Source organism: Suhomyces tanzawaensis (assembly GCF_001661415.1).
Source record: "Suhomyces tanzawaensis NRRL Y-17324 unplaced genomic scaffold CANTAscaffold_6, whole genome shotgun sequence".
Taxonomy (NCBI): domain Eukaryota; kingdom Fungi; phylum Ascomycota; class Pichiomycetes; order Serinales; family Debaryomycetaceae; genus Suhomyces; species Suhomyces tanzawaensis.
The window spans coordinates 389,420-411,486 of NW_017963641.1; the positions used below are offsets into that span (position 1 = coordinate 389,420).

The window sequence follows — 22,067 nt, forward strand, 5'->3', positions numbered from 1 at the left end:
TGGTCCCTAGCAGGATCGAACTGCTGATCTCGGCGTTATTAGCACCGCGCCTTAACCAACTGGGCCAAGGGACCTGTTTCTTGCTTGTGAAATTTTTGATATTATTGAACCGTATTACAACTATTGATCAATTACGTAATCATTAAAGTTTTATACAGGATCAATTGGTGGTTCTGTTGCAAAAGGAATAAGTCTAATCAGGTTAAAAAGGTTAGTCCAAGATGAAACAATCATGTTAGGAGTCATATGTCATGACTTCTTAAGGTCTCACTTAGTTTCGCAACTTTTCACCTTTCATGTTTTCACGCCAACAAACCCTTTCGTGGGAAATCCTCAGGATCCCAGAAGAACTTCGCAACATACGAAGCTTAGTCGCCCCACTGGTGCAGATTATAAATGATACAACTATTTCAAATTGGACAAGTTGATTGAGACTCTTTGGAGGTTATGGGTACAACGACGAGCACAAGGGGAGGCCCATGCTCGTCCTCCAACCACCAACCAATTGTCTTTCCTCTTGTCCAGCCAAAGTTCCTAATGAAAAATTTTATCTAACATGAGCTGCTTCTACAAGGTGCCCTCTGTTGCGCACCAAGTTGCAAAAAATCATCAAAAAACAAAATTGAATTCAAAAATTAATTAAATTATAACAGTTTGACCATAATGGTGTGCTACCCATTGCAATAGGTATATAGTCAGTAGATTATAATATACTGCCCATTAGCAAAAAAAAAAGTTGTATTCCATCTGGAATACGGTTAGTTCGCCACCTCCCAAACGGATGAACGATAAATCTACTCTGAACTTAATAATTAACAAGTTAAATACCAGTAGCTTTGGGTTCTGTGCAAAATAAGTGAGCTCTACTACGTGTATTTTCACTTCAAAGTTAGAAACTCTACTTAATTACACACATTGGATTACAAGCTAAGTATGATAATTTCTAACTAGATACTCCCTCATGCATACTGATCTCAGATGAAGTTGTTTAATATTTAAGCATATCATGTTCCTCCTTGTCGTAATTATACTCCCTTTTTAGTTTGATTATGTGAGATATTTTGATTGAAAAAATAGTTAGGTCTGTAATTGCTGATGTTTTGTGAATTTATATAATTATTGAAAGTTTCGAAAATTTTGAAAATTTGTTAACTATCCGAGTAGAATCAAATCCTAACATTGAAACTTGTCAGTTTTCGCCAAACAGACAAATTTAATAGTATTCACTAAGCTTCAACAAACTTGTTTCAAGAATTATGTAAGATAGATATAGTGATAGTAGGTTCCTATTCAAATTGGTGTAACACCTATCAAGTGTAATGAGGCAAAAACGATGAATGGCTAAAACAACAACTATATCACTTCATACGTGAAATATCTTGATCCTAACCTCTACACTTCGACAATAAATTACTTTTAATTCTATAATACACAATCAAATATCCAGCGGCATCGAGGGGATGGAACGAACGATGCTATTTCCTAGACCAGACTTAGCCGAAAAAGTTTTATCCATCACATTGATTCTTCTCGTTCCAGCCAGACTAAGATTTTCATTCGATGTTATCTCTTTTTTCAACACACGGTGAATCATGGACATAAACGAATAATGATATTCAAGTGACAGTAAAGCATCTAACGAGCTTCAAATTGCACGACTCTTCTAGTTCTAGCCTTGTAAATGACTCTGTGACCACATTCCTTACATCTGATGGCATCGTTCTTGCTCAAAGAAAAAGAAGCGGCACATTGAGCACAGTTATATCTAACACCTAAGGACTTGTTTGTAACTTGACCGAGAGCAGCATGGGAGATGGAAGCTGGGATACTGAACCCTTCTCTTTGAGGTGAAGACATTGTAGGTGATAATATGATATGTCATCGATGATGTTGAGAGAAAAAATAGCGGTGGATAACATCGATCACGTGATAAATAGATCACCTGACAGATAGGCACCTGAAAAGTTTTCGGGTCATAGCTAACTGTACTATACCTTACATGAATTCTATACGAGATACGATCTCGCGTATAGGACGATCAGCACGGCAGATCAAATCGTTTACAAATAACCATGTTTCTGCATCAAAGGTGAAACCTCTGACCAAGGATCAATCTTCAAAAATCATCAATAGACCTAATTCAAAGCATATCGAAGATCCCCAACAATACTTGCATAAATACCAAACAAAACTATATCGAGATTTTCTAGAGCCCTTAGGGATACCCAATTTAAAGATTTTTAACGACGATTTGCCCAAATACGATGACGACACTGCTATCCTCAATTGGACTCGAAAGTCTAACTCTAAGCAGATCAATGTATTTTTATTGCAAGATAGGATGCTCTTCGAGAAGATGATGGATACATTGATTCTGCTTACACCTAGCAAGTTAAGGGGGGCGAACAAGGATAATGCACTTAGTAAGAACCATTTGCTACACCAACAGGAACATGAAAGTAGTAGGATGCAGAGCTCATGGCCAACAGATTATTATGAGGAGGTACCACCAATACCACAACCCTTAACAAAGCAAAGCTTTCAAGAGTATATTTATGTCTTGACTCATACTCGATTTCATTATAAGAACTCACTGTCCCTCTCTAGTGGAATCATTGCTGAGATCTTACTCTACACCCATAAGTTGACCAATGAGGAGTTCAGGCCATATAGGTCAGTGCATACGTATAATTATCTCATTAAGTACTTTGGGTTTGACAAGCACCAGAGTTCGTTTGCAAGAGAGTTGTTATTGGTCATGAATAAGGATGGCCATAAACCTAATATCGACACAATCAACAATCTATTGAAATTGTGTCAAATACACTCCAGAATTCGTTCTAACACCAATACATACCAGATAATCATGAAGTACTTGAAGTTGTGTCGAGATTTGAACATTGAAATCAACCTTTCTACATACAATAGGGTCTATGACGCTATTAACAACATTTTCTTAAGGGAGATATTTCTTACCAAGATCCAGCTGATTGATCTTTTGATTCTGAAAAATTTAATTATTAAAATTCTCGATGATTTTGCTAGCACCACCAAAGACACCACAGAATTGATAAAGTTCATCAATACAGATTTGAATCAAAAGGCATGGCATGACGACAGTAAACTCTTGAACAAAGTCATATATCATAGGGGGCTTAATTTGAGGCCCCTCAACAATCTCCAAGATAATGGAGAGCTTGAAAAATTGTGGTTATTTGTGGGGGCAAGCAATCTTGCCATCGATCAATATACACTCAAGGCATTGATCGAATCAATTAGGAAAAATAACCACATAACTCACAACAAGCCATACTTGATGTTGAGCATCTACTTTAATTTAGTACCCAAGATACAGGGCCCTGTTGATTCACCCAGAATCTACAAGGATATGATTGAGGAGATGATTACCTCGGCTGACCTCAAGTGTTCGGCTTTCATGATCAAGGGAATGATACATGAGGCAACCATGGCGTTAAAATTGCCACGAGAAATCACTCATTATGATAACGAGAAGCAAAGCATGCCGGAAAATTACAAGATAATCAGGAGAATTGTTGGCGATAGAATGGATGTAATCGAAGCCAAAATCGAGTATTCGAACAAGTATAGCTCAAAGATAGCACCACTACACACGGAGATGACGCAACAAGAGAAGATCAAATGGGATGAAATGAAAGCAATGTTGGCAATCCGTCCTACACACAGGCTTCTGGCGATCCCACCTCAGGAGATATTGGACTTTTTGGGGGATCCGGAAGAAGTGGAAGTACCCACCGATTACATTCTTCGCTACAAAAAGATCCAACGGAAAAAATACCAGGGCGCCCGAATCAAGGCCAGAGAGAACAAGATCACAGAAGGGATCGACAAGCACACCCGCAACCACATGATAGAGCGGAGCATCCTAGCTCGTGCGCTTTGACACATCGATGGATAATATAACGATTTAACGACCAAACGGTGTCCAGAATGTAGTTCAGACGCATACCCAATTGCCACATTTTGCATCCTAAACTGTATACCCCACAGCAAGGACTGCAACTTTAAACACGAATGTGGTCCCCTGAAACCTAACGACCCAGTAGTTGTTCCAGCGAAGCCTAGGTGCATAGCAATGGTTGCGAGCCGCGCCCCAGAGATATAAACACTTCAATTACATTTCCGCAATGGGCAGGGTCTGAGACATTGTTATTGGTCCGGACAGGACCCAGCAGACGGTTTGGGAGGCATCGGGTGTTTGTGGAGCAGGACCAAGAATCTGATGCGCCACGGGTGAGGTGGTGCCATTTACTGGAGGCTACCCTGAAATTCGCACTTGGACCAACCTTGCCCCTCCTTGCACCCTCGTAGTCTCCGAGATCATCCCCGTAGAAGCGCAGGCACGGACCAGGAACAGTTCCGAAGCCACACCCACGACCCCGTTGCACAGAGGGCTGGGCTTCCGTGCTCCCTCGGATCACGGAGTTTCACCAGGGTCTTCCAACGGGCATGCCAACCCCCTACCCATCGGACATAAGGCGGTGGCTATTTTTCATTGTCCTATAAAGGAAATTCATGTTTGGTTATCGCGAGCAGGGTGCGGTCGGATCGGTCGGATTACGGTTCCAGGACGAAGATCACCGCATGCTGCCACTGTGGGACCACAGACTACACTTGGATTGTTCCCGATCCCACTTGTGGCCCCGTTTGGCACCTGCCCCTGCCATTATAAACCCGGTGATATCTCGCAATTAAAAAAATCCAACGTGCACTTGAACTCTGTGCTAGCTCGCATTGCATCTCACTGGTTTCAGTAATAAGGTGGTAGAGACAGCCGTGACATTTTCCATCCTTGCCATCCTCGACCTCCACCGCCAGCGTCCTTCCTCCCGGCAAACCAGCTTATTTAAGTGCTAGCCACCCACTTTTCTGGCAACTACCCTCCCGGACTGCATTTCGCATATCATCTGATCCATCCCTTCGGAGCTATTTTAAGAGTGGTGGGATCTTAGTAATTTTCATTCTAAACACCTCAGCCGTGGTGATCTTGTCCACCATCCCAGGCACTCACTAGACTCCTCATGCTTTGGCTCGTTCTCCTCCATGCCGCCTTAGCGTCGGCTCTTAGCCTCAACTTCTGTGCCACCCAAAACGTGGGCAGCTCCCAGACCTCGGATCAGTTCATGTCCAACGGGTTCTGTAACACCTACTGCTCGCAAAGGAATGCTGCCGTGGCCATTGTCCAGGGCAATAACTGCTGGTGCTCCAACCAGGTGGTTCTGGATACCGTCTCTAGCTCCAACTGTGACGATCCGTGTCCAGGGTTCCCAAGCGAAAAGTGTGCCAAAGACGGCTACTATGGCTACTTGGTGATCGGCTCCCCATCAGCCACCGTGGGTGCTTCTTCCAGTACCTCCACCTCCACCTCGTCCACATCCACAACCTCAAGAACGACATCCTCATCCACATCCTCCACCAAGGACAACGATGACACTACCTTGGTGACCCGGACCACCCAGGTCACCAACACCAGGGAAACTAGCAGAACTGTCGAGAGCACCATGGTGTTGACCCAGTCACCATCATCCAGCTCATCCAGCTCATCCAGCTCCAGCTCGTCTAGCTCGTCAAGCTCATCCAGCTCATCGAGCTCCACTTCATCCTCGAGCTCCTCGTCCGAGTCTTCCTCGTCTTCTACATCGTCCAGCTCGTCAAGCTCCTCGAGCAGTTCGTCCTCAGAAAACAAGATTTCCGCAACCACCATCTATTCGATCAAAACCGTAGATGGTGCATCCCAGACCCAGGTGGTCAGGACCGAATACGTCACCCTGGCACCTACCTCCAACAACTCGTCACCATCGTCCCTGACGCCTCCCGCACAAGACAACAAGAATTCCTTCTTCGATTCTAAGGGTAAAGTTGCAGGTACTTTCACTGCTGTTGGTCTTGTTGTCTTGGGATTAATTTCAGGAATTCTCTACTGCTGCTGCTGCGGAGCAGCAGGCAGGCGCAAGGATGACGAGCATGATGGATTCACTGACGAGGAGAACCAATACTCGTCAGACGAACTTTCTATTGGAAATGCCAAAACAATTGCAGGCTCATTTCCTCATTCCAAGAGTGGATCGGTTGGGTCCAACTCCCAATTGAAGAGGGACAACTCCAGCAAGTCCATTCTTTCGCTCTTCAACTCTGTCAATGTCTTGACCGGTGGAAACCATACCACCGACGATCCTAATGGGGTCGGGAGAAGCTCATCGAGAAAGAAGTTGATCCCTGGCAAATATGCCGAACCCAGCCAAGGGGATGTGACCATGTTCCCAATCGACGAATTGGACACCAGGTTAGATCCCAGAACCATGTTCATGACCACCAACAACGACAGCAACAAGTCATTAAATGACGATGTTGACTATTCTCGGCGGATCTTGAAGATTACCAACCCCGAGTAATACCCCACAGACTGGAGCATAGCATCCTTACTTCGCATAATTCACACAAATGGTTCTACTACAATCGATTCTTGTGGTCCATTCGTTGATGTCCGTTCATTTCTAATACATACTTGCATACTCATTTAACCTGGTTTGGCTTTTATCGTCCCTAATTTGATACCCGACCAAAAGTTAATACACATTATTAGGATATTTTTAGTTACTGGTGTAGATATAGTTCAATTGGTCGACTCGTCGGAGGACGACGATTCGCTAGGGGATGGAGAGGCAGACTCCTTGTTTCTTTCGTCGAAAGGAGTCTCAGGGTGGAATATCGTCACCTTTTTCTTCTTCTTGTTCATGTCTTCATTATCGATGGTGTCGTTGGTGAACCTTACAGGTGGTTTCTTCTTGATCTCTTTGTGTCCGTTTGCGTTATCATTGGATGGGGAAAGCGAGGTGCTTGGGGTGGTCTGTGTCGTCTGCGTCGTCTGCGCCGTCTGCTTTGTCTCTGTGGTTGTCTCAGTTGACATACCTCTGCTGATGCGGCGAGGGCTTCTGTGGTACTGGGGTAAGATCAGGTGAAGTATGGGGTGGCGAGAATGCGATTACGTAAGCAGACCCGAGCAACCCACGAAATGAACCACGGGATTTGACTTAGATGGGATGATTTGTTTATCTAGTTGGCTTCATGGACTGGACGGAGGGTATGCGCTGGGCCAGAATAGACTGGAACTGACACCATTCATGTGGGCATCTCCAGACAAAAATCAGATCTCAGTGCACAAGGGGAATTGGTAGGTTTGCCAGCCGTATCGGTGGTAGGTGCCCACCAGCGATGATCCTCAGATACGATGGGTGCAACGACCCGACAGTATTATACTAGCGTTATTGCTCTATTTCTCCGCCCTAGCTGGGAGGAGTAACAGTTTTGCGGTAGCTTGGCACATCCTTTATAAATGCACTGTCAAGAGCTCGGCTTTGACATTGACACTCAGATGTGGGGGAGGATTACAAGTTAGAAGGCACGGGATCTAGGTTTAGAACCGATGGACACATTGGGATGTATCCTACATGTCAAACCGTGTAGCCGGTGAGTGTTCCCGAAATAGCTGAGATGGCCGAGATCGAGCGTTGTCCGTTAGCCCGTTAGCCCGTCCAAGCCACAACTGTGCATGCTGGTGACTCGCCAAGTGATTGTAGTGGGGCGGTCCTGCAGAGGCAACGCACGTGCCACGTGGCCGCGTAGAATACAGAGAGCATACTCAGCCGGAAGAACCCTAGAGCAAGGCGTGGGACGCAGAGAGCATACCTCAGCCAAGTAAACTGTACGGCCAATAATATATACTTATTACAACATTACTGACTGAGTATCATTTAAGACGAAATAAATGGTAAAGGAGAGAACATACTCAAACAGACAGATTTTTGCATTTTTATGTGGGAGCATATCTGATCTGCTTTACAGTCTTATTTGTGTTGTTTAAATGGCTCTGATTGAATTCACCAAGATAAGGCTGGTGGATGCTGTAGAGAGAGATCTCTAACTGGACCCTTTTGAATACGCTTCTTCAAGTGGGTGGTGTAACCAGCGATCTTATTTCTTAATCTCTTGTTGGTTTCGAAGCCCAAAGTAAACTTTGGGTAGAAACGTTCAATCAAAACCTAGGTAGATTTGGTATCCTTTCGAAACGGGCCCTTCTTGGTAAGCGATTAGTAAGCACACGTTGTACCCATAATGGAAGCTAAGCAAATCTCAGACATCAGAAATCACTCTTGGTGGCCAAGCTGGCTAAGGCGCGAGACTGTAATGTTAACTCAAAGTAATCTTGAGATCGGGTGTTCGACTCACCCCCAGGAGATTTCCACTTTCCCTGCCTTTATGGCCAAGTTGGTAAGGCACCTCACTAGTAATGAGGAGATCGTCAGTTCGAATCTGGCTGAAGGCATTCTTTTTTTGGTTTCTATCCATACTGAACCTCCCACCATCCGCCCCACATCGGTGGCTATGGCCAAGCATCGCTCCCCAGCTGGCCGTGACGGTCATCTCCAATTTCTTACGTAACACTGCCACCTTCGCGAAAAAGAAATTGACGGTTCCACAATTCTTGGCGCTAAGAAACACATGATGGGGAGGACACGACCAAGCCATAAACCCTGGCAAAAACTCTTGGCTCTACCATCATTTGGGTGGTGCCCACTTTATAAGGATCAACAACGCCCATATTGTAATTTCCACATACATTCCACTATACATTAGCGTGAGGTTATAGATTAGCCTTCCCAGAGCCGCCAGCACTTCCCTTGCCCCACATACCCCCAGCCCCGTTCTGTAAGTAACGCTAATAGGGTAATAGTCATCATTGCGAGCAACACCCACTATGAACTACAACTTGCACCCAGTGTCATACTTGAACGCTTCGTCGTCGGTCATCAACCCAGACGCAGAGAACTCCTCCAAAATGGTTGAGTCCGAGTTGGATATCGATATCGAGTCAAACTCCCCTTCTTCCTCGGGTTCTTCCACCTCGTCTCCCCCTAACAACCATGAAGGCAGTCCCCACTCCTCATTCACCTCCAACTCGTCAGCAAACTCGCCCATCAACGACTTGAAGAGACACACCGGTTCCGAATACAACCAGCAGCCAGTCTATGGCCAACTGTCGGTCTTTAACAACCAACAGCAACCATTCGGCACCCAGCCCCAATTTGGTTACCCCCCCTTCAAGTCTGAGAGCGACACCCTGGTTTCCTCCATCTTCCCCTCCGACAAGCAGCAACCCAAGGCCGTCCTCGACGACTCCGAAGACAAGCCTAAGCCAAAGAAAACATACAAGAAGATAAAGGATGAAGACTTGAGAGGCCCTTTCAAGTGTTTATGGGGAAACTGTGCCAAGATCTTCGAAACCCCCGAAGTCTTGTACGACCACTTGTGTGACGACCACGTCGGTCGCAAGTCCTCCAACAACTTGTCCCTTGTTTGCAACTGGGATGGTTGCGGTACTCACACCGTTAAGCGTGACCACATAACTTCTCACTTACGTGTTCACGTTCCATTGAAGCCTTTCCACTGTGAATTATGCCCAAAGAGTTTCAAGAGACCTCAAGATTTGAAGAAGCACTCCAAGATTCATGCTGATGATAACCCAAAGAAGTTGAAGAAGCAACAAAAGTTGTTGTTGAAACAATTGCAAAGAGAAGCCAAGGAGAGATCCAGATCTGGTGTCAAGCCTATGCCATACCACGGTGAAGTTGCCTTGCCATACCCTGGTCAATACCCAGGCTACGGTTACCCAGTTGGCAACTATGCTCCTGAGGCAAGCGCCTTCTCCTATCCTACCAACCAACACCCAGACCAGCTCAATGATGCTTACTCTAGAAAGAGAAGATTTGACAACAACCAAGACAACATGTATGTTGTTAATTCTATCTTGAATGATTTCAACTTTCCTGGTGTCAATGGTAATGCTCCTGGTGCCGAATACGGTGCTAAGAAGTTCAAACAAGGTGATTCCAGTGCTCAATACAATATTGATATGTTCAATAAATTGAATCACTTGGATGAGCAATTGCATCAACAACACCCACAACATTCAGTGCCTTCTAATGGTGCTCCTGTTGCTCCTCCAGTACACGCTACTCCTTTGAGCAACGGAGGAAACAACGCCTCGCTTTATGAAGCTGAAAAATTCTTCAGCTCCTTGTCCAACTCCATTGATGTTCAATATCAAAGCATGGGTGGTCACTATTCTCAAGGACAACCAGTTTCTCAAGCACCACCACCACAACAAGTGTACCCATCTTTGCCACAATTGTCGACAGGCTCTAAGTTTAATGATGGCTTGCAACAGAACCATTACAGCCACAGCCACAATGTCAACAATAACTTTGCTCCAAGCTACCCTCAAGTTAACAGATCTATTGGAAACTCTCTTGGAAACCACCCATCGCATCTTTACCATAGCCATCCTCTTGCGCAAGAATTTGGTGGAGTCTCGACTTACCAAAAATCAGGACAATCGTTGGATGAAGATTCTTCCGAGTCTGAATTGTCTGATTCAGAGTCCGAGCTTGACTCTGAATCTGATGCTAGTGAAGAGGAGGAACTTGACGGTTTGTTCAATCAATTGTCTATTAAGAAAGACTCTGAATTCAGCATTGCTGATATCGAGAAACACAGAGAGATGGTGCAAATGGTGTGTGCTTACTTGAGAAAGTCGATTCAAGAATCTGAAGCTAAGAAGGAAGAAAAACCTTTGGAAAGCAGCAGCGGCATTTATCCTTCTATTACTGCATTTTAATCAGGCAGTAACTCTGCTTGAGGTTATGGTTGGACTTGGGTTTTACGGATGTTTTTAGGTTCTTTGAGTTTGGTTTATTTTTGATGATATTTTTAGGCCCGCAAGCCTTTTCAATTCTATTTATGTGTCAATAAAACAATGTTCTATCTATTTACAGTAATGTTCGGGCTATTATTCCTGAGCCCAAAACTTGATTGTGTTTGTATAATACAACGTTTTGCCCTGGAGCCATTGCTCTTGCGCTTTCTTCCAATTCAACAACGAGCGATTTAGTTGAATTAGAAGTAATTTGTTTAACTTTTAGAGGTGTTTGCAACGATCTGTATTGCAACAGAATTTCATTGTCCTCATTGAAGGCGAATGGTCTTGAGAGCCACTCCCAATCCTTGACCATGATTTTGGAGTTGAATAGTTTAGGATTGTTTCCTCCCTTTACAATCACCAATTCATTTCTTTCCACATTTTTTTCACTAACAAACCATACTCCCTTGTAGTTAGGATCACCTTGAGGCATCGAGACAGTTGATTTTTGGCCGATGGTACAATGCCACAACCCTTGGTGTTTGCCCCAGACCCGGCCATCCTCTGTTACAATATTTCCAGGGTTTGGTTCGATGTATTCATTGAGAAATTCCCGGAAGTTTTTCTGATCTTGGGAAACAAAGCATAAGCCTTGGGAATCCGGCTTATTGGATACATGTAAATTTAAGTCATGTGCCATCTGGCGTACAGCAGGCTTCAAGTGGTGGCCTATAGGCATCAACACCCTTGCTAGAATATCGCTTGGAATGCTCGATAAGTAATAGGACTGGTCTTTTCCTTGCGAATACCCTCTGAGCAAATGAAATTCTCCGGTGCTCTGGTCTTTCATAATTCGAGCATAATGTCCCGTTACTAACCACCACTTTTTGTCTTGATTACGGAACTTCTCTGACAAGTGTTCGATCATCTTACCAAATTTGACGTATTTATTGCAACCAGTGTCTGGGTTGGGAGTTAATCCTTGTTCGTACATTTGGATCATAGGTTGGAATACTTCACTCCAATACTCTTTCTCAAAGTTCACCCTCTCGCAGGGAATATTCAAGGATTTGCATACTTTTTGAACGTCGTTCCAGTCACTCTCGGTGCACTTAGCCGTCTGTGACCAGTTTGCCATGTATATTCCTCTCACATTACGATATTTTTTGGCGTACAACGCCGCTGCCACAGATGAGTCCACTCCAGAACTCATTGCGATGATGATTTCGTCGTCGGGACTTGGTTCTGCTTGTATATATCTTGGTGGTAGTTCATTAACAGGGAGTTTATTGGATAATATATCATCCACAGAAATTGCAGCTGGAGATGAGTTTGATGAAGATGCAGAAGTGGTGGAGTAAGGATTAGTTGTAAATTTGAATTTATGGATGGAGAGTGCCAGCGAGACTGGTAGCACCCTGCTTGTTATCCAAGGCGTCCATCTGACCTTGGTAAGTAAGCTTCTAGACATGAGTAATGCAAACTTTGGTTAAGGGTTCGAGAAGTAAGATCAGGTCACGTGCCATAATTGAGATTCAGCTCATGGCTGGGGCCATACGTCAATACTGAATCCCACTCTTATTTATTGGGTTGCGAACCCAAAAGTGTTTCCAAATTGCAATTAACAGTAGAGGAAAAGAAAACTATTCTTCACTGTGATGTGATTTTAAAAATAATGATTTGGCACTTATTAGAGGCCAATGAGACTAGTAAACTGTGACTCTGAAGTTCGAAATTACTAGTGTTTCCATGGAAGCTTGATGGGCAGCTACTGAACTCATGGAAATTCAATAGATGAGTTTGAGTCGGGATTCGGTAGCTAAAAAATATACTAAGTGACAGAGTTGCAAAAGTGATGCAGAGGTCGAAGAGGTCAGAGAATATGATGATAAGTCTGTAAAACCCATCATAGCAAACCAAATTTTAGATAAACAGGAGAACCATGGGGCGGTGCTGAAGCAATATTTGTTAAATTTTGAATTTACCCACTATTAGTCCTGTGTTAAAGTCATAGTGGAATCTTTATGATGGATCGAAATCAGAGCTTCTTTTAATTATGAATTGTAAAATCCGGTGATTAGTAGTATCCTTAGCTCCCAATAGTCATAAAAACAAAGTTTTATGACTCCAAAGTTACTCAAATAATTTATTTCTTTCCAGTTCCAACTACAATGAGTTAAAGTCAATCTTAACAAGGTCCACCCACCAACTCGTAAATCTAATCGGGAAAATTTGCTTGACAGGTGCCTAACATTTGATACATACACAGTCTATAGTCTATAATTGTAAGTTAGGAGTATATGAACAACAGGAGCCACCCAATCTTCGCAAAGTGCAAATGCGAGTGTAATATGTGTGTCTATTTACTTGCCGATATTTGCCAACAAGAGCTCATAGACTTCTTGATTTTTATAAACTTCTTCGTGGAGCCCCCAGTTGCCCTTAGCAACTTGGTGGTTGGCACCAATCTGTTTGAGGTACTTCTCAAGTATTTCTGTTTGGCGTACCGAAATTAACTCATCTTGAAGGGAGAAAATCACCAAAATGTGAGGTGGCTCGCCTTCAAAAGGAAGAGAATTGGTCCATGAGACCTGGAGTGCTTGAGTGTATGACTCTTCCGAATCAAATGCCTCGGATACGAACGAATTGTAGGATGGGTACTCTTCAATCAATTCAGGAATATGGTAGATTCCATCTATCAAGACTATCGATTGGATTTTCAATTCCTCTCCTCCAGTGACTCCAGCTATGGATCTGACATTCAAGAGTTCTAACAGCAAAGTTGCACCCACTGAATGTCCCACGATCAGCATGGGACCAGGATACTTTTTGGCTATGTACTGAAGAGCTGCCCACACATCTTGCAAATGGGTAGGATGCTTCACTTCAGGTGATAAGCGATAATTGATACTGAAAAGATTGTGGTTGGTCCGAGTCTTGAAGTAGTTGCACATGGGTTCAAAATCATCGTAGGTATTGTTAGGATCTCTCCATCCTCCACCATGAATAAATACAATCGACAGATTATTGCTTGGGTCGCCTTTGAAGACCTTTATAGACTGAAGAGGATGTGATCCGTATGTCTCGAGCATGCTGGGATAATAAATTGGCGTGAAGGAAGGTATTGTTATGCAATGAATTCTTATCTGGCGATACGAATGAACGTGGTGAGCACGCGAATTTTTCAGTATCAACCGTATGATTAGGTAACATAAATGAGTTCAACTTGTGTCAATCGACTATTGTATACTTCGAGTTACTAATACATGACACTTGTATAAAATAATAGGGTAGTTCACAACCAAGTACAATAAATTCTTGATGAAAGCTGGGTAGTTGACTAAGTTGTTAATGGAAAAGCTTCCTGTATATTTTTAGTCGTTACCCAATTCTCTTTCATTGTAGCTAATAGACCCAAAATTGGGTTGATAGACCCCCCCCCAAACCAGTCCACTGGTGATAAGGAATGACTTACAGATTCACTCAAGCTACCAGGATAATTACTACAACTATTCGATTATTGCGGAAGAACAACATATTCTTTTATTTCATATATGGATCCACCATTCACTCGGAATTTAATACATCATAATTACAATAAAACAAACAAGAATTGAACTTTTTTCTCTATGGTACAATAAAACTTTTGTCAAGTCATCTCCCACTTAGTATTTCTCTTGTTCCTTTTGATCCACCACTATCAACGTCCTTCAAACTGGAACACCCACAATTACATTTTTAGAGAAACACTTTATATTTAATCAATACAGGTTCTTTCTTTACCATTAGGCAACTTGTCAAAGGAAGGAAACACTAATTTCTAAAATAATAACACACTGATAAAAAAACATTTTGATCATACGATTCATGTTAGGAGTCAAACTTAGTAACGGGTTGGAGATCTTTCACGAGTGTAGGAGTCTCTGTCGTCTCTGCGGTATTCACCACGGTCACCACCTTCATGACGGTCACCACCTTCATATCCACCACGGTCACCACGGTCGTAACCACCACGGCCACCTCTGAATCCACCACGGTCACCTCTGAAGCCACCACGTTCGAAGCCGCCACGGCCACCTCTGAAACCACCACGTTCGAAGCCACCACGGCCACCTCTGAAACCGCCACGTTCGAAACCACCACGGCCACCTCTGAAACCACCACGTTCGTAGCCACCACGGCCACCTCTGAAACCACCACGCTCGAAGCCACCACGGCCACCTCTGAAACCACCTCTACGTGGTGGAGGTGGGATGAATGGAGAAGTGTCTTCTTCAGCACCGATTTCGGTACCTTGGAAATCGGCCTTGTCCAACAATGGGATGGCGGTTTCCAATTCATCACCAGAACCGAATTCTAAAGCACCGATAACTTCACCACTTTCGTAGTCTCTGAAGACCTTGGCGAAGGTAGGGGTGATGCTGGTTTTGTCTCTGACAAAGTCTTTGAAATCTTGCCATGCGGTACCGTCTGGCAAGTTGGTGACCTTGACACGGAACTTACCACGGGTATCTTCCTTTCTTTCACGGGCGATTTCAACGAGCAATTCTTGGCCGTTGAACTCGGTCTTGTTCAAGGTGTCGACAGCAGCAGTAGCTTCATCTGGAGTCTCAAAAGTGACGAAGGCGTAGCCTGGCATCAATTGGACTTCAACCACCTTACCGGCGGAGGCGAAGTGCTCTTCAACGGCTTCGCGTTCAACTTCGAATAAAGGTCTAGCAAAAACCTTGTTTAACTCAGACATTTTAGATATAATGTTATAAGGAGAGTTATGTGTGGATTAAAAACAATGTTCCTTTTGGCTGGCATCGTGAAATTTTAATCGGTAGGCACACGCCGGTTGCCACCTAGGGCTGGGAGGAGTTAGCAGTGAGGATTGGGATGTGTCCAGCGGCAGAACAGTGGGGAAAACGTGGACCATACCAACTGGAGCGGGGCTTCCAGGGTTCTTCAGCCAGTCCAGGCAGTATGGATGTTTCTTGGGCTTGAATGGGGGGTTTGGGGTGGCCCAAATCAGGGTAAATTCTGGCGTGGAGGAATGAGCCGCACCGTGGCGCCAGTAGTGGACCGGGATGCGATGGGCGTGCGATGGGCTTAGATAAGTGGGCCAAGTAGCTAGAGGTGGTGGTGCTTGCGCTCACCAGAAGGAAACAGTTTTCCAGAGTATTGAAGTATGGGTTGTGTCGTTACATCCATAATAGCATGGGAAAACGTGGCGACTCCTCTGGGTGGTGACTCCTCTGGTGGTTCGTGAACTGGTCTGCCACGTTTGCCCGCACATGTGCCCGTAGTGTGGTCGCTGGCACGAGCTACCACGGAAGAGCCGCAATTTGGTGGAAATTTCATCCAGTGCGGGTGCAAAATTTGGACTACCTAAACGCAGAAAATTAACTAGTATTAGACTATTAAAGAGGAAAAGGAATTAAGGAAATGAACATAAGGAATACAACATGAGCCATGAATATCTAAGGGTACAGATCAGGTGAAAATCTTCTTGAAGAATCTAGAAACACGACCGGACTTCTTCTCCTTCTTGGCTTCTTTTTCTTTCTTGGCTGGTGCGGCAGCAGCAGGCTTCTTGATATGGGCTTCCTCAGTCAATCTGGCAGCCTCAGACTCAGTAGGCTTGATTTCTTCAACGATAACGTCGTTGCCCTCGCGGGCAACAATGGCAGCCTCGATGTCGTCGGTGTTACCCTTGCCTTGGGCTATCAAGATCTCCTCGTCCGATTCGTTGTCTCCGGCACCAGCAACAACACCAGAGGCTGCGGCAGCACCAATAGCGCTAGGAGCAGCGTTCTTGGAGACTGGGGCAGCGTCGACTTCCTTTTCTTGGGCCTCGGTGGTACTGTGAGTAACACCAGGCACGTCGTCAACGATGGTTGGTTCTGGGTCGGCAACCTTGGCCTCTGGTACTGGTTCAATGTCACCAGCTGTCTTTGGAACCAATTCGGTAGCAATAACGGCAGTTGGCTCTTCAACAGGCTTGGAATCCTTGGCAGTATCTATGGCATCAGGTACAGGAGCGACAACGGGCTCTGGAACCGATTCAGCAGCCCTGTGTTCTGGAATGGTGGTGGATTCAGCAGCCTTAGTCTCAGAGGCTTCAACAGCGACAGCAGCTGCAACAGGAGCAGCGATGGCGGCAGCAACAGCAGCGGTGGCAGCTGCCTTTGCGTCCTCGTGTTGTTGTTGTTCTTTTTCAGCCTCTCTTGGGTCCAAGGTTCTAGCATCAGTGGTGGAATCAATGACAGGTAAAACTTCTGCATCGGATTTAGCATCCACTGGAGCTTCCTTCAGGACGGGCTTGGCGTCGGCTGGGTGGTCGACTGGAACGTTGACGATGGTGTTCTTGTCCTCGTCAGCGTGAACGACTTCATCTTTGGCGACTTCGTCCTTGGCGACTTCGATGTCGGATGGATCGGTGTCGGTAGATTCGGTGGTGGTAGAAGTGGCAGTAGCGATGGCAGCACCACCAACTGCAGCCTCAGCAGCCTTCTTCTTCTTCTTGGCCTTGTATTGCGAACGCTTCACCTTCTTCTTTTGCTTCTTCTTTTCAGCAGCAGACAAGTTTCTGGAATCAACATCTTCCACATTGGCAAAAGCTGCCAATTGTTCTTCGCTGCTAGGAACAAAAATTCCTGGTTCACCGGCAACGGAGACACCCTTGCCTTCGGCAGAAGGCAAGACGGTGGTGGAAACGTCGTTGGTGGTGGTTGCCGCAGCAGCCAAGCCTCCAGCTTCAGGGATCTTGGATGTGGTGGCGGTGGAGCTCAAAGCCTCCAAATCAACTGGCTCCAAAACGTTGTTGTCGATACCAGAGTCATCTTGGGCAATACGCTGGGTTGGAGAAACCAACCATTCGCCATCAACGATGTACTTGTACAAGATGCGGTTGGTCTCGAAGTCAGCGGGAAGTGGAACCGTCAATTCGAATGAGCCGTCGGCCTGCTTGACGAGCGGAAGGGACTTGCTCCAGTTGTCGAAGGTACCGGTAAGGATGACGTCAGAAGGACCTTTTGGCCTAAATGTTAGAACTGTTCAAGTGTCGGACCAGGAGGGAGAAACCACCACAGTAAAAGTGTTTTAGCAGCGTTTTGCCACTGGCCAACAGATTAGCCACGAGGGTGGAGACCAGCCCAAATTGGACCCGGGTCAACGGGAGAAACATACCATTTGAATGTGTACGAAGACATGATGTTAAACTATAAAGAAACAACTAATTAATTGCGTCCTTCTCACGAATGTCATCAAATTTGCCCAGTTGCCCAACCTGTGTAATGGTTTGCCCAAACAGGAAACAAGTCGTGACCTGGCTGAATTCGGATAGTTTGCGCCGTAACGAGGCTGGCCAATAACAATGCCCGGGCTCCTACGCCGCGCCGCACGTGAGCAGGGCTGAACACCAGCTAGTTGCAAAACCTGCGGAGGCTGCAAATCCTAGAGGTACGATAAGAGAACAGGCAACAAGCACAATGAATGCGCAGCAGCCACCGCCACCAATCCGAGCCACATCCGGAAGTAGTAGATCTCGAAGATCTTCGAGCTGGTAAACGCGAGCACAAAGATTCCGATCAATTTCGTCAAGGTGATGCCGGTGATGGTGGTGGGCCCCACCGTGGTCAACGCGTGGAACGCACTTCCATGCTCGCTTGTGTGGTCAAGAAGCTCGTCGGATCTGAATTCTTGCGACAGGCCAGCGTTCTCGGCGTTGGAAGACGCCTTGGTGATGTGGACGGCAAATTCCACTGCCAAACCGCCACAAATGACCAAATTGACTAACGAAACGGCATTCAACGAGATGCCTGCGATGGCCATGACTCCCCCCATATCAATCAATACAGAAACAACAACCACTCCCAAAACCGCTGCCCGCTTCCACCCCAACATGAACGAGCTGATTGCCACGATCACCGCTACCGCCCCGCTCAACAACAGGAAAGTCTTCTGGATAATGGTTTCGTATTGCACAAAGAACACGTAAAAGGGTGAAAACGCAAACATGTCGATGTCATTGTACTGTTTGATCTCCTTGACTATCCGAAGCGAGTTCTGGTACGCAACAATAAAGTCCTGCTGCGACTTCAAGGGCTTGTGTCCAGCACGGAAGTAGCTTGCAGTAATGTTGTGCGCGGTTCTGGCAATACTGGTGTCATATGGTGCCTTGCCTCCTAAGGGGCATGGGTCGCTCGGGGACTGAATCCATTGGTTGAAATATGTCATGAACTCAGCACCCGTGGGAAATCCTTCCATGGTTGTGTTGTATGCGGGAGAATGATCCTGGTAGCATGGCTGACATTGACGTGCCGGCGCGTTGGCAGAACAGAATTCAATTTCTAACGGCGATGACTTCTTGACCCTGCAACATTCATCCAAATCTGGATTTAACCACCCCAAGAAGTCATCTATCCAACTTGAGGCAGGGTCTTGGATAGTTGAAACATCCTTGCGCTTATACTCTTGTTCCAAAATGTTAGCCACCGAGTATCTATCACACGCAGAAAACTTTCCACACACCCGTTGTTGGTTCTCACGTTGGGTGACATCCAAGTCCTTCATGACAAAGAAAACAGGTGGCCCAACGTTGAGATGCTGATACATCGCATCGAAATAGTCAATCAAGTATGATCCTTGAGGAAGCGCGGTTCTTTGGTCCAACCCCATTTGGATCAGAGGCATAAGACTAAGCGAAACACCTGTCCATAATACAAAAAATGTGATAACTTTTCTCTTGCCCGATTTTGATAAAACGGCAGGGGCATACTTTTCTTTGATAAATTGAACAAGGTTCCATTGCTCTTTTTCTTCAGGTACTTCGTCTAGCTGGATCCATGGAACACAGTCCAATCTCCTGTTCTCCACCCTCTTCTGATCAACTGACAACAATGCAACAAAGGTGGTCATCTGTAATAAGAAGTTGATAAGAATTGCCCCAGCACTGTAGTATGCGAAGTTCTTCACAGCAGGCATATCTACTCTTGTCGCAATTAAGAACATGAAAAACTGCAAGGTGGCACTTAATAGACAGGAGGGCCCAATATTTCCCATAGCCAGAGCAATACGCGTTTCTATAAGGGCGTCAGGTAATACAGCACTAATATTGTTCAACTCGTGAACAATTAAGAAAATGTTATCGACACCAATAGCCAAAATCAAAAACGGAATAACCTCGGCAATAATAAGTGTAGATTTTAAGCCAATGACAGCGCAGAGTCCAGCGGACGACAGGATGGACATCAAAATAATTGTAATACCCCCCAATCCCAACAGAAATCTAGTTCTGATTAAGAAACTAAGTGTGGCTTTTGGCCACTTTCCTCCCAAAGCCAAGGAGGCATATAAGAACATGCAAATATAAGAAATGACCACAATTTTAATATCAGTGTTCGTCGATTTGTTGAGCTCTTCGGTCAAGGAGATTTCAGTACTGTATGAGATAGTAACATTTGAATTTTCTGACTGAACCTTCGTAACCCAATCTTGAACCAGGTGCTCAAATTCAATTGCAGACTGTGTATAATTTTCATCACTCAGGTTGCTATTGATCAAAATGGTTACAATAAAAGCCTTGGAATCCAAAACACTGTCATTATCAAACAAAATATTTGGCTTTAAAGGTTGTTGGAAACTTGGCAAACAATTCACAGGAGAATCAGTACAGCTTTTCAAGTTTTGCTTCCAATTATTTTCGTTTAAGTAATTGATATCACCTTGAAAGTATTGGGTAAAGGATTGAATTCCACAGGTTTCGCCCAATGGTTTGAAACAAATATCTGAAAGTGAGACATTTGCATTAAGCGTTTCAAGTTCGGCCTCCTTTTCAAACCACCATTTGATGTTGTCCCAGTTTAATATGGGTTCATCATTCCTTGAGCTCACTATAAGTTGTTCGATTCTAAACCACTCCCCAAAATTAGACTCAAAAAATTGCATATTCTTGAGAGCTGGTTCTTCAGGGCTTACCCAAAGATTGGTTGGATCTGTCTCTAATTCTAGTTTCAACAATCCTGAAGAAAGCAAGATAACAATCACTAAACTGAACCCAATAGTTACTCCAGGAAATTTAGCACAGTAATAGCCAGTTGTTTCAAAGACCTCTTGAAGACCACTAATAATATTTTGCTGGAAAGATGCAGTTGGTGACACTGATGGAGAATTAGTATTCACCAGTAAGCTATTGATGGAGTTATCTTCATCAGGAAGTTTTAGTTTCTTTTTATGCAAAAACATATGGTAAATTCCTAGGGCAAAGATCAAGGCAGCCCATATGATTATAATCGAGAAAGAAAAGCAAGCGAGTGGACCAATATGACATGATTCAGCGTAGCCATTGAATGATGGAAGCTGTGGACAAGATTGGGCACAATCAGAACATGCACACCTATAAGTCTCATCATCACAAGATTTCATATCACCCGACCTTGGAAGAAATAGTTCGGATTTGTCTTTTTTGTATGAATAGTTGATCTGGAAGGGAGAACCTCCGAGTAAAGGCTTTTCGTCCCCCAAGAATTTAAGAAACTGTTGATAGTTTTTAGCACCACCTCCAATTAAATCCATGGCAAATCCATTAGTGGCTGAGAATTTCACATTTTTGCAGGAGTCAAAGAATGCTTCGGCATATTTGGGGTCAACGTACTGAGTGATCTCAGTCACTATGTCTTGCTTTGTATCTACTGCTTGTGAGGTCTTGGTGACCTCAACAAATGAGGCCTGATTTGGCGAACAAGTGAAATCACAAATGAAATCATAAAAGTTCCTTCTACAAGCAGGACAAGAACTGATAAGAGGATCGACCCTTTTCAAGCTTGATTCCATGTTTAACAATTGGTCCATAGAACAACAAGTTTTGTCAAAGCTCTTGCCACATACTCTTTGGAGAACTATGAGTTCTTCCAGGCTTGGGGCTTCAGCTTTTCTATCTGTTGGGCATGGTAATTGGCCACCGAATATGCTTCGTTTCCCACAACTTCCATACATTGAGCAATATCCTTCACCCGTCGATAAAGAAGATGCCAATGCCAACGATGCACTGATTGCTGCAAGCACCAATCTCAGGAAATGCATCTTATGATACTCCAATAAGCAAAACGGGCAGATTATACCCTGAAAGTGGAATTACTCAGATAGAAGCAAGAACTGGGTTGTGGACTTCTTATAGCGTAGCACCAGGATGAATTATCTATCGAGTAGATAGTGTCTTGGCTTGAATTTAAGGTGTGTCAATGAATCACTAGAGGTTGAATGATTAAGTTGCTGATTTGTACTATAATGAATGCCGCTTATCGGAAGGTGGAGTTGGTGCACATATACGTCATGTGACTATTTACAC

General features: G+C 44.6%; 9 protein-coding genes and 3 non-coding genes across 12 annotated transcripts; 5 read left to right on the forward strand and 7 right to left on the reverse strand.

Annotated features, from left to right (window-relative positions):
- CANTADRAFT_t207 lies at positions 1 to 74 on the reverse strand. The gene has a single exon. It is a non-coding gene; the product is annotated as a tRNA-Ile (tRNA).
- Positions 75 to 1,635: 1,561 nt separating this feature from the next.
- On the reverse strand, positions 1,636 to 1,857 carry RPC10 (DNA-directed RNA polymerase core subunit; the record flags this gene model as incomplete). The annotated part of the gene is made up of 1 exon (XM_020210284.1): positions 1,636 to 1,857. One exon carries the CDS (start codon positions 1,855 to 1,857, stop codon positions 1,636 to 1,638), a length of 222 nt encoding a protein of 73 aa, XP_020062974.1.
- Positions 1,858 to 1,999: 142 nt separating this feature from the next.
- On the forward strand, positions 2,000 to 3,922 carry CANTADRAFT_54060 (uncharacterized protein; the record flags this gene model as incomplete). Its single annotated transcript, XM_020210281.1, has 1 exon — positions 2,000 to 3,922. The coding sequence occupies one exon, from the start codon at positions 2,000 to 2,002 to the stop codon at positions 3,920 to 3,922; it is 1,923 nt and encodes a 640-aa protein (XP_020062975.1).
- Positions 3,923 to 5,162: 1,240 nt separating this feature from the next.
- Positions 5,163 to 6,431, forward strand: WSC4 (Wsc4p; the record flags this gene model as incomplete). Its single annotated transcript, XM_020210439.1, has 1 exon — positions 5,163 to 6,431. One exon carries the CDS (start codon positions 5,163 to 5,165, stop codon positions 6,429 to 6,431), a length of 1,269 nt encoding a protein of 422 aa, XP_020062976.1.
- A 1,755-nt stretch (positions 6,432 to 8,186) lies between these two features.
- CANTADRAFT_t185 lies at positions 8,187 to 8,275 on the forward strand. Its single transcript has one exon. It is a non-coding gene; the product is annotated as a tRNA-Tyr (tRNA).
- Positions 8,276 to 8,289: 14 nt separating this feature from the next.
- Positions 8,290 to 8,362, forward strand: CANTADRAFT_t186. The gene has a single exon. It is a non-coding gene; the product is annotated as a tRNA-Thr (tRNA).
- A 125-nt stretch (positions 8,363 to 8,487) lies between these two features.
- On the forward strand, positions 8,488 to 10,857 carry RIM101 (alkaline-responsive transcriptional regulator). Its single transcript, XM_020207917.1, has one exon. It carries the CDS (start codon positions 8,795 to 8,797, stop codon positions 10,712 to 10,714), a length of 1,920 nt encoding a protein of 639 aa, XP_020062977.1. The 5' UTR covers positions 8,488 to 8,794; the 3' UTR covers positions 10,715 to 10,857.
- An 8-nt stretch (positions 10,858 to 10,865) lies between these two features.
- CANTADRAFT_69055 (tRNA-5-taurinomethyluridine 2-sulfurtransferase) lies at positions 10,866 to 12,207 on the reverse strand (the record flags this gene model as incomplete). The annotated part of the gene is made up of 1 exon (XM_020211003.1): positions 10,866 to 12,207. A coding segment is annotated over one exon (1,342 nt), but the record flags the coding sequence as incomplete, so codon positions are not given.
- An 891-nt stretch (positions 12,208 to 13,098) lies between these two features.
- On the reverse strand, positions 13,099 to 13,847 carry CANTADRAFT_101738 (arylformamidase; the record flags this gene model as incomplete). The annotated part of the gene is made up of 1 exon (XM_020206154.1): positions 13,099 to 13,847. Exon 1 carries the CDS (start codon positions 13,825 to 13,827, stop codon positions 13,099 to 13,101), a length of 729 nt encoding a protein of 242 aa, XP_020062979.1. The 5' UTR covers positions 13,828 to 13,847.
- A 771-nt stretch (positions 13,848 to 14,618) lies between these two features.
- NPL3 (mRNA-binding protein) lies at positions 14,619 to 15,479 on the reverse strand (the record flags this gene model as incomplete). The annotated part of the gene is made up of 2 exons (XM_020210308.1): positions 14,619 to 14,665; positions 14,711 to 15,479. 2 exons carry the CDS (start codon positions 15,477 to 15,479, stop codon positions 14,619 to 14,621), a joined length of 816 nt encoding a protein of 271 aa, XP_020062980.1.
- A 367-nt stretch (positions 15,480 to 15,846) lies between these two features.
- On the reverse strand, positions 15,847 to 18,053 carry MDG1 (Mdg1p). The gene is made up of 3 exons (XM_020208247.1): positions 17,909 to 18,053; positions 17,671 to 17,759; positions 15,847 to 17,583 (listed from the first exon to the last, which is right to left on the reverse strand). Exons 1-3 carry the CDS (start codon positions 17,929 to 17,931, stop codon positions 16,214 to 16,216), a joined length of 1,482 nt encoding a protein of 493 aa, XP_020062981.1. The 5' UTR covers positions 17,932 to 18,053; the 3' UTR covers positions 15,847 to 16,213.
- On the reverse strand, positions 17,913 to 21,919 carry NCR1 (sphingolipid transporter). The gene has a single exon (XM_020207919.1). The coding sequence runs from the start codon at positions 21,800 to 21,802 to the stop codon at positions 18,176 to 18,178; it is 3,627 nt and encodes a 1,208-aa protein (XP_020062982.1). The 5' UTR covers positions 21,803 to 21,919; the 3' UTR covers positions 17,913 to 18,175.
- Positions 21,920 to 22,067: the final 148 nt, after the last annotated feature.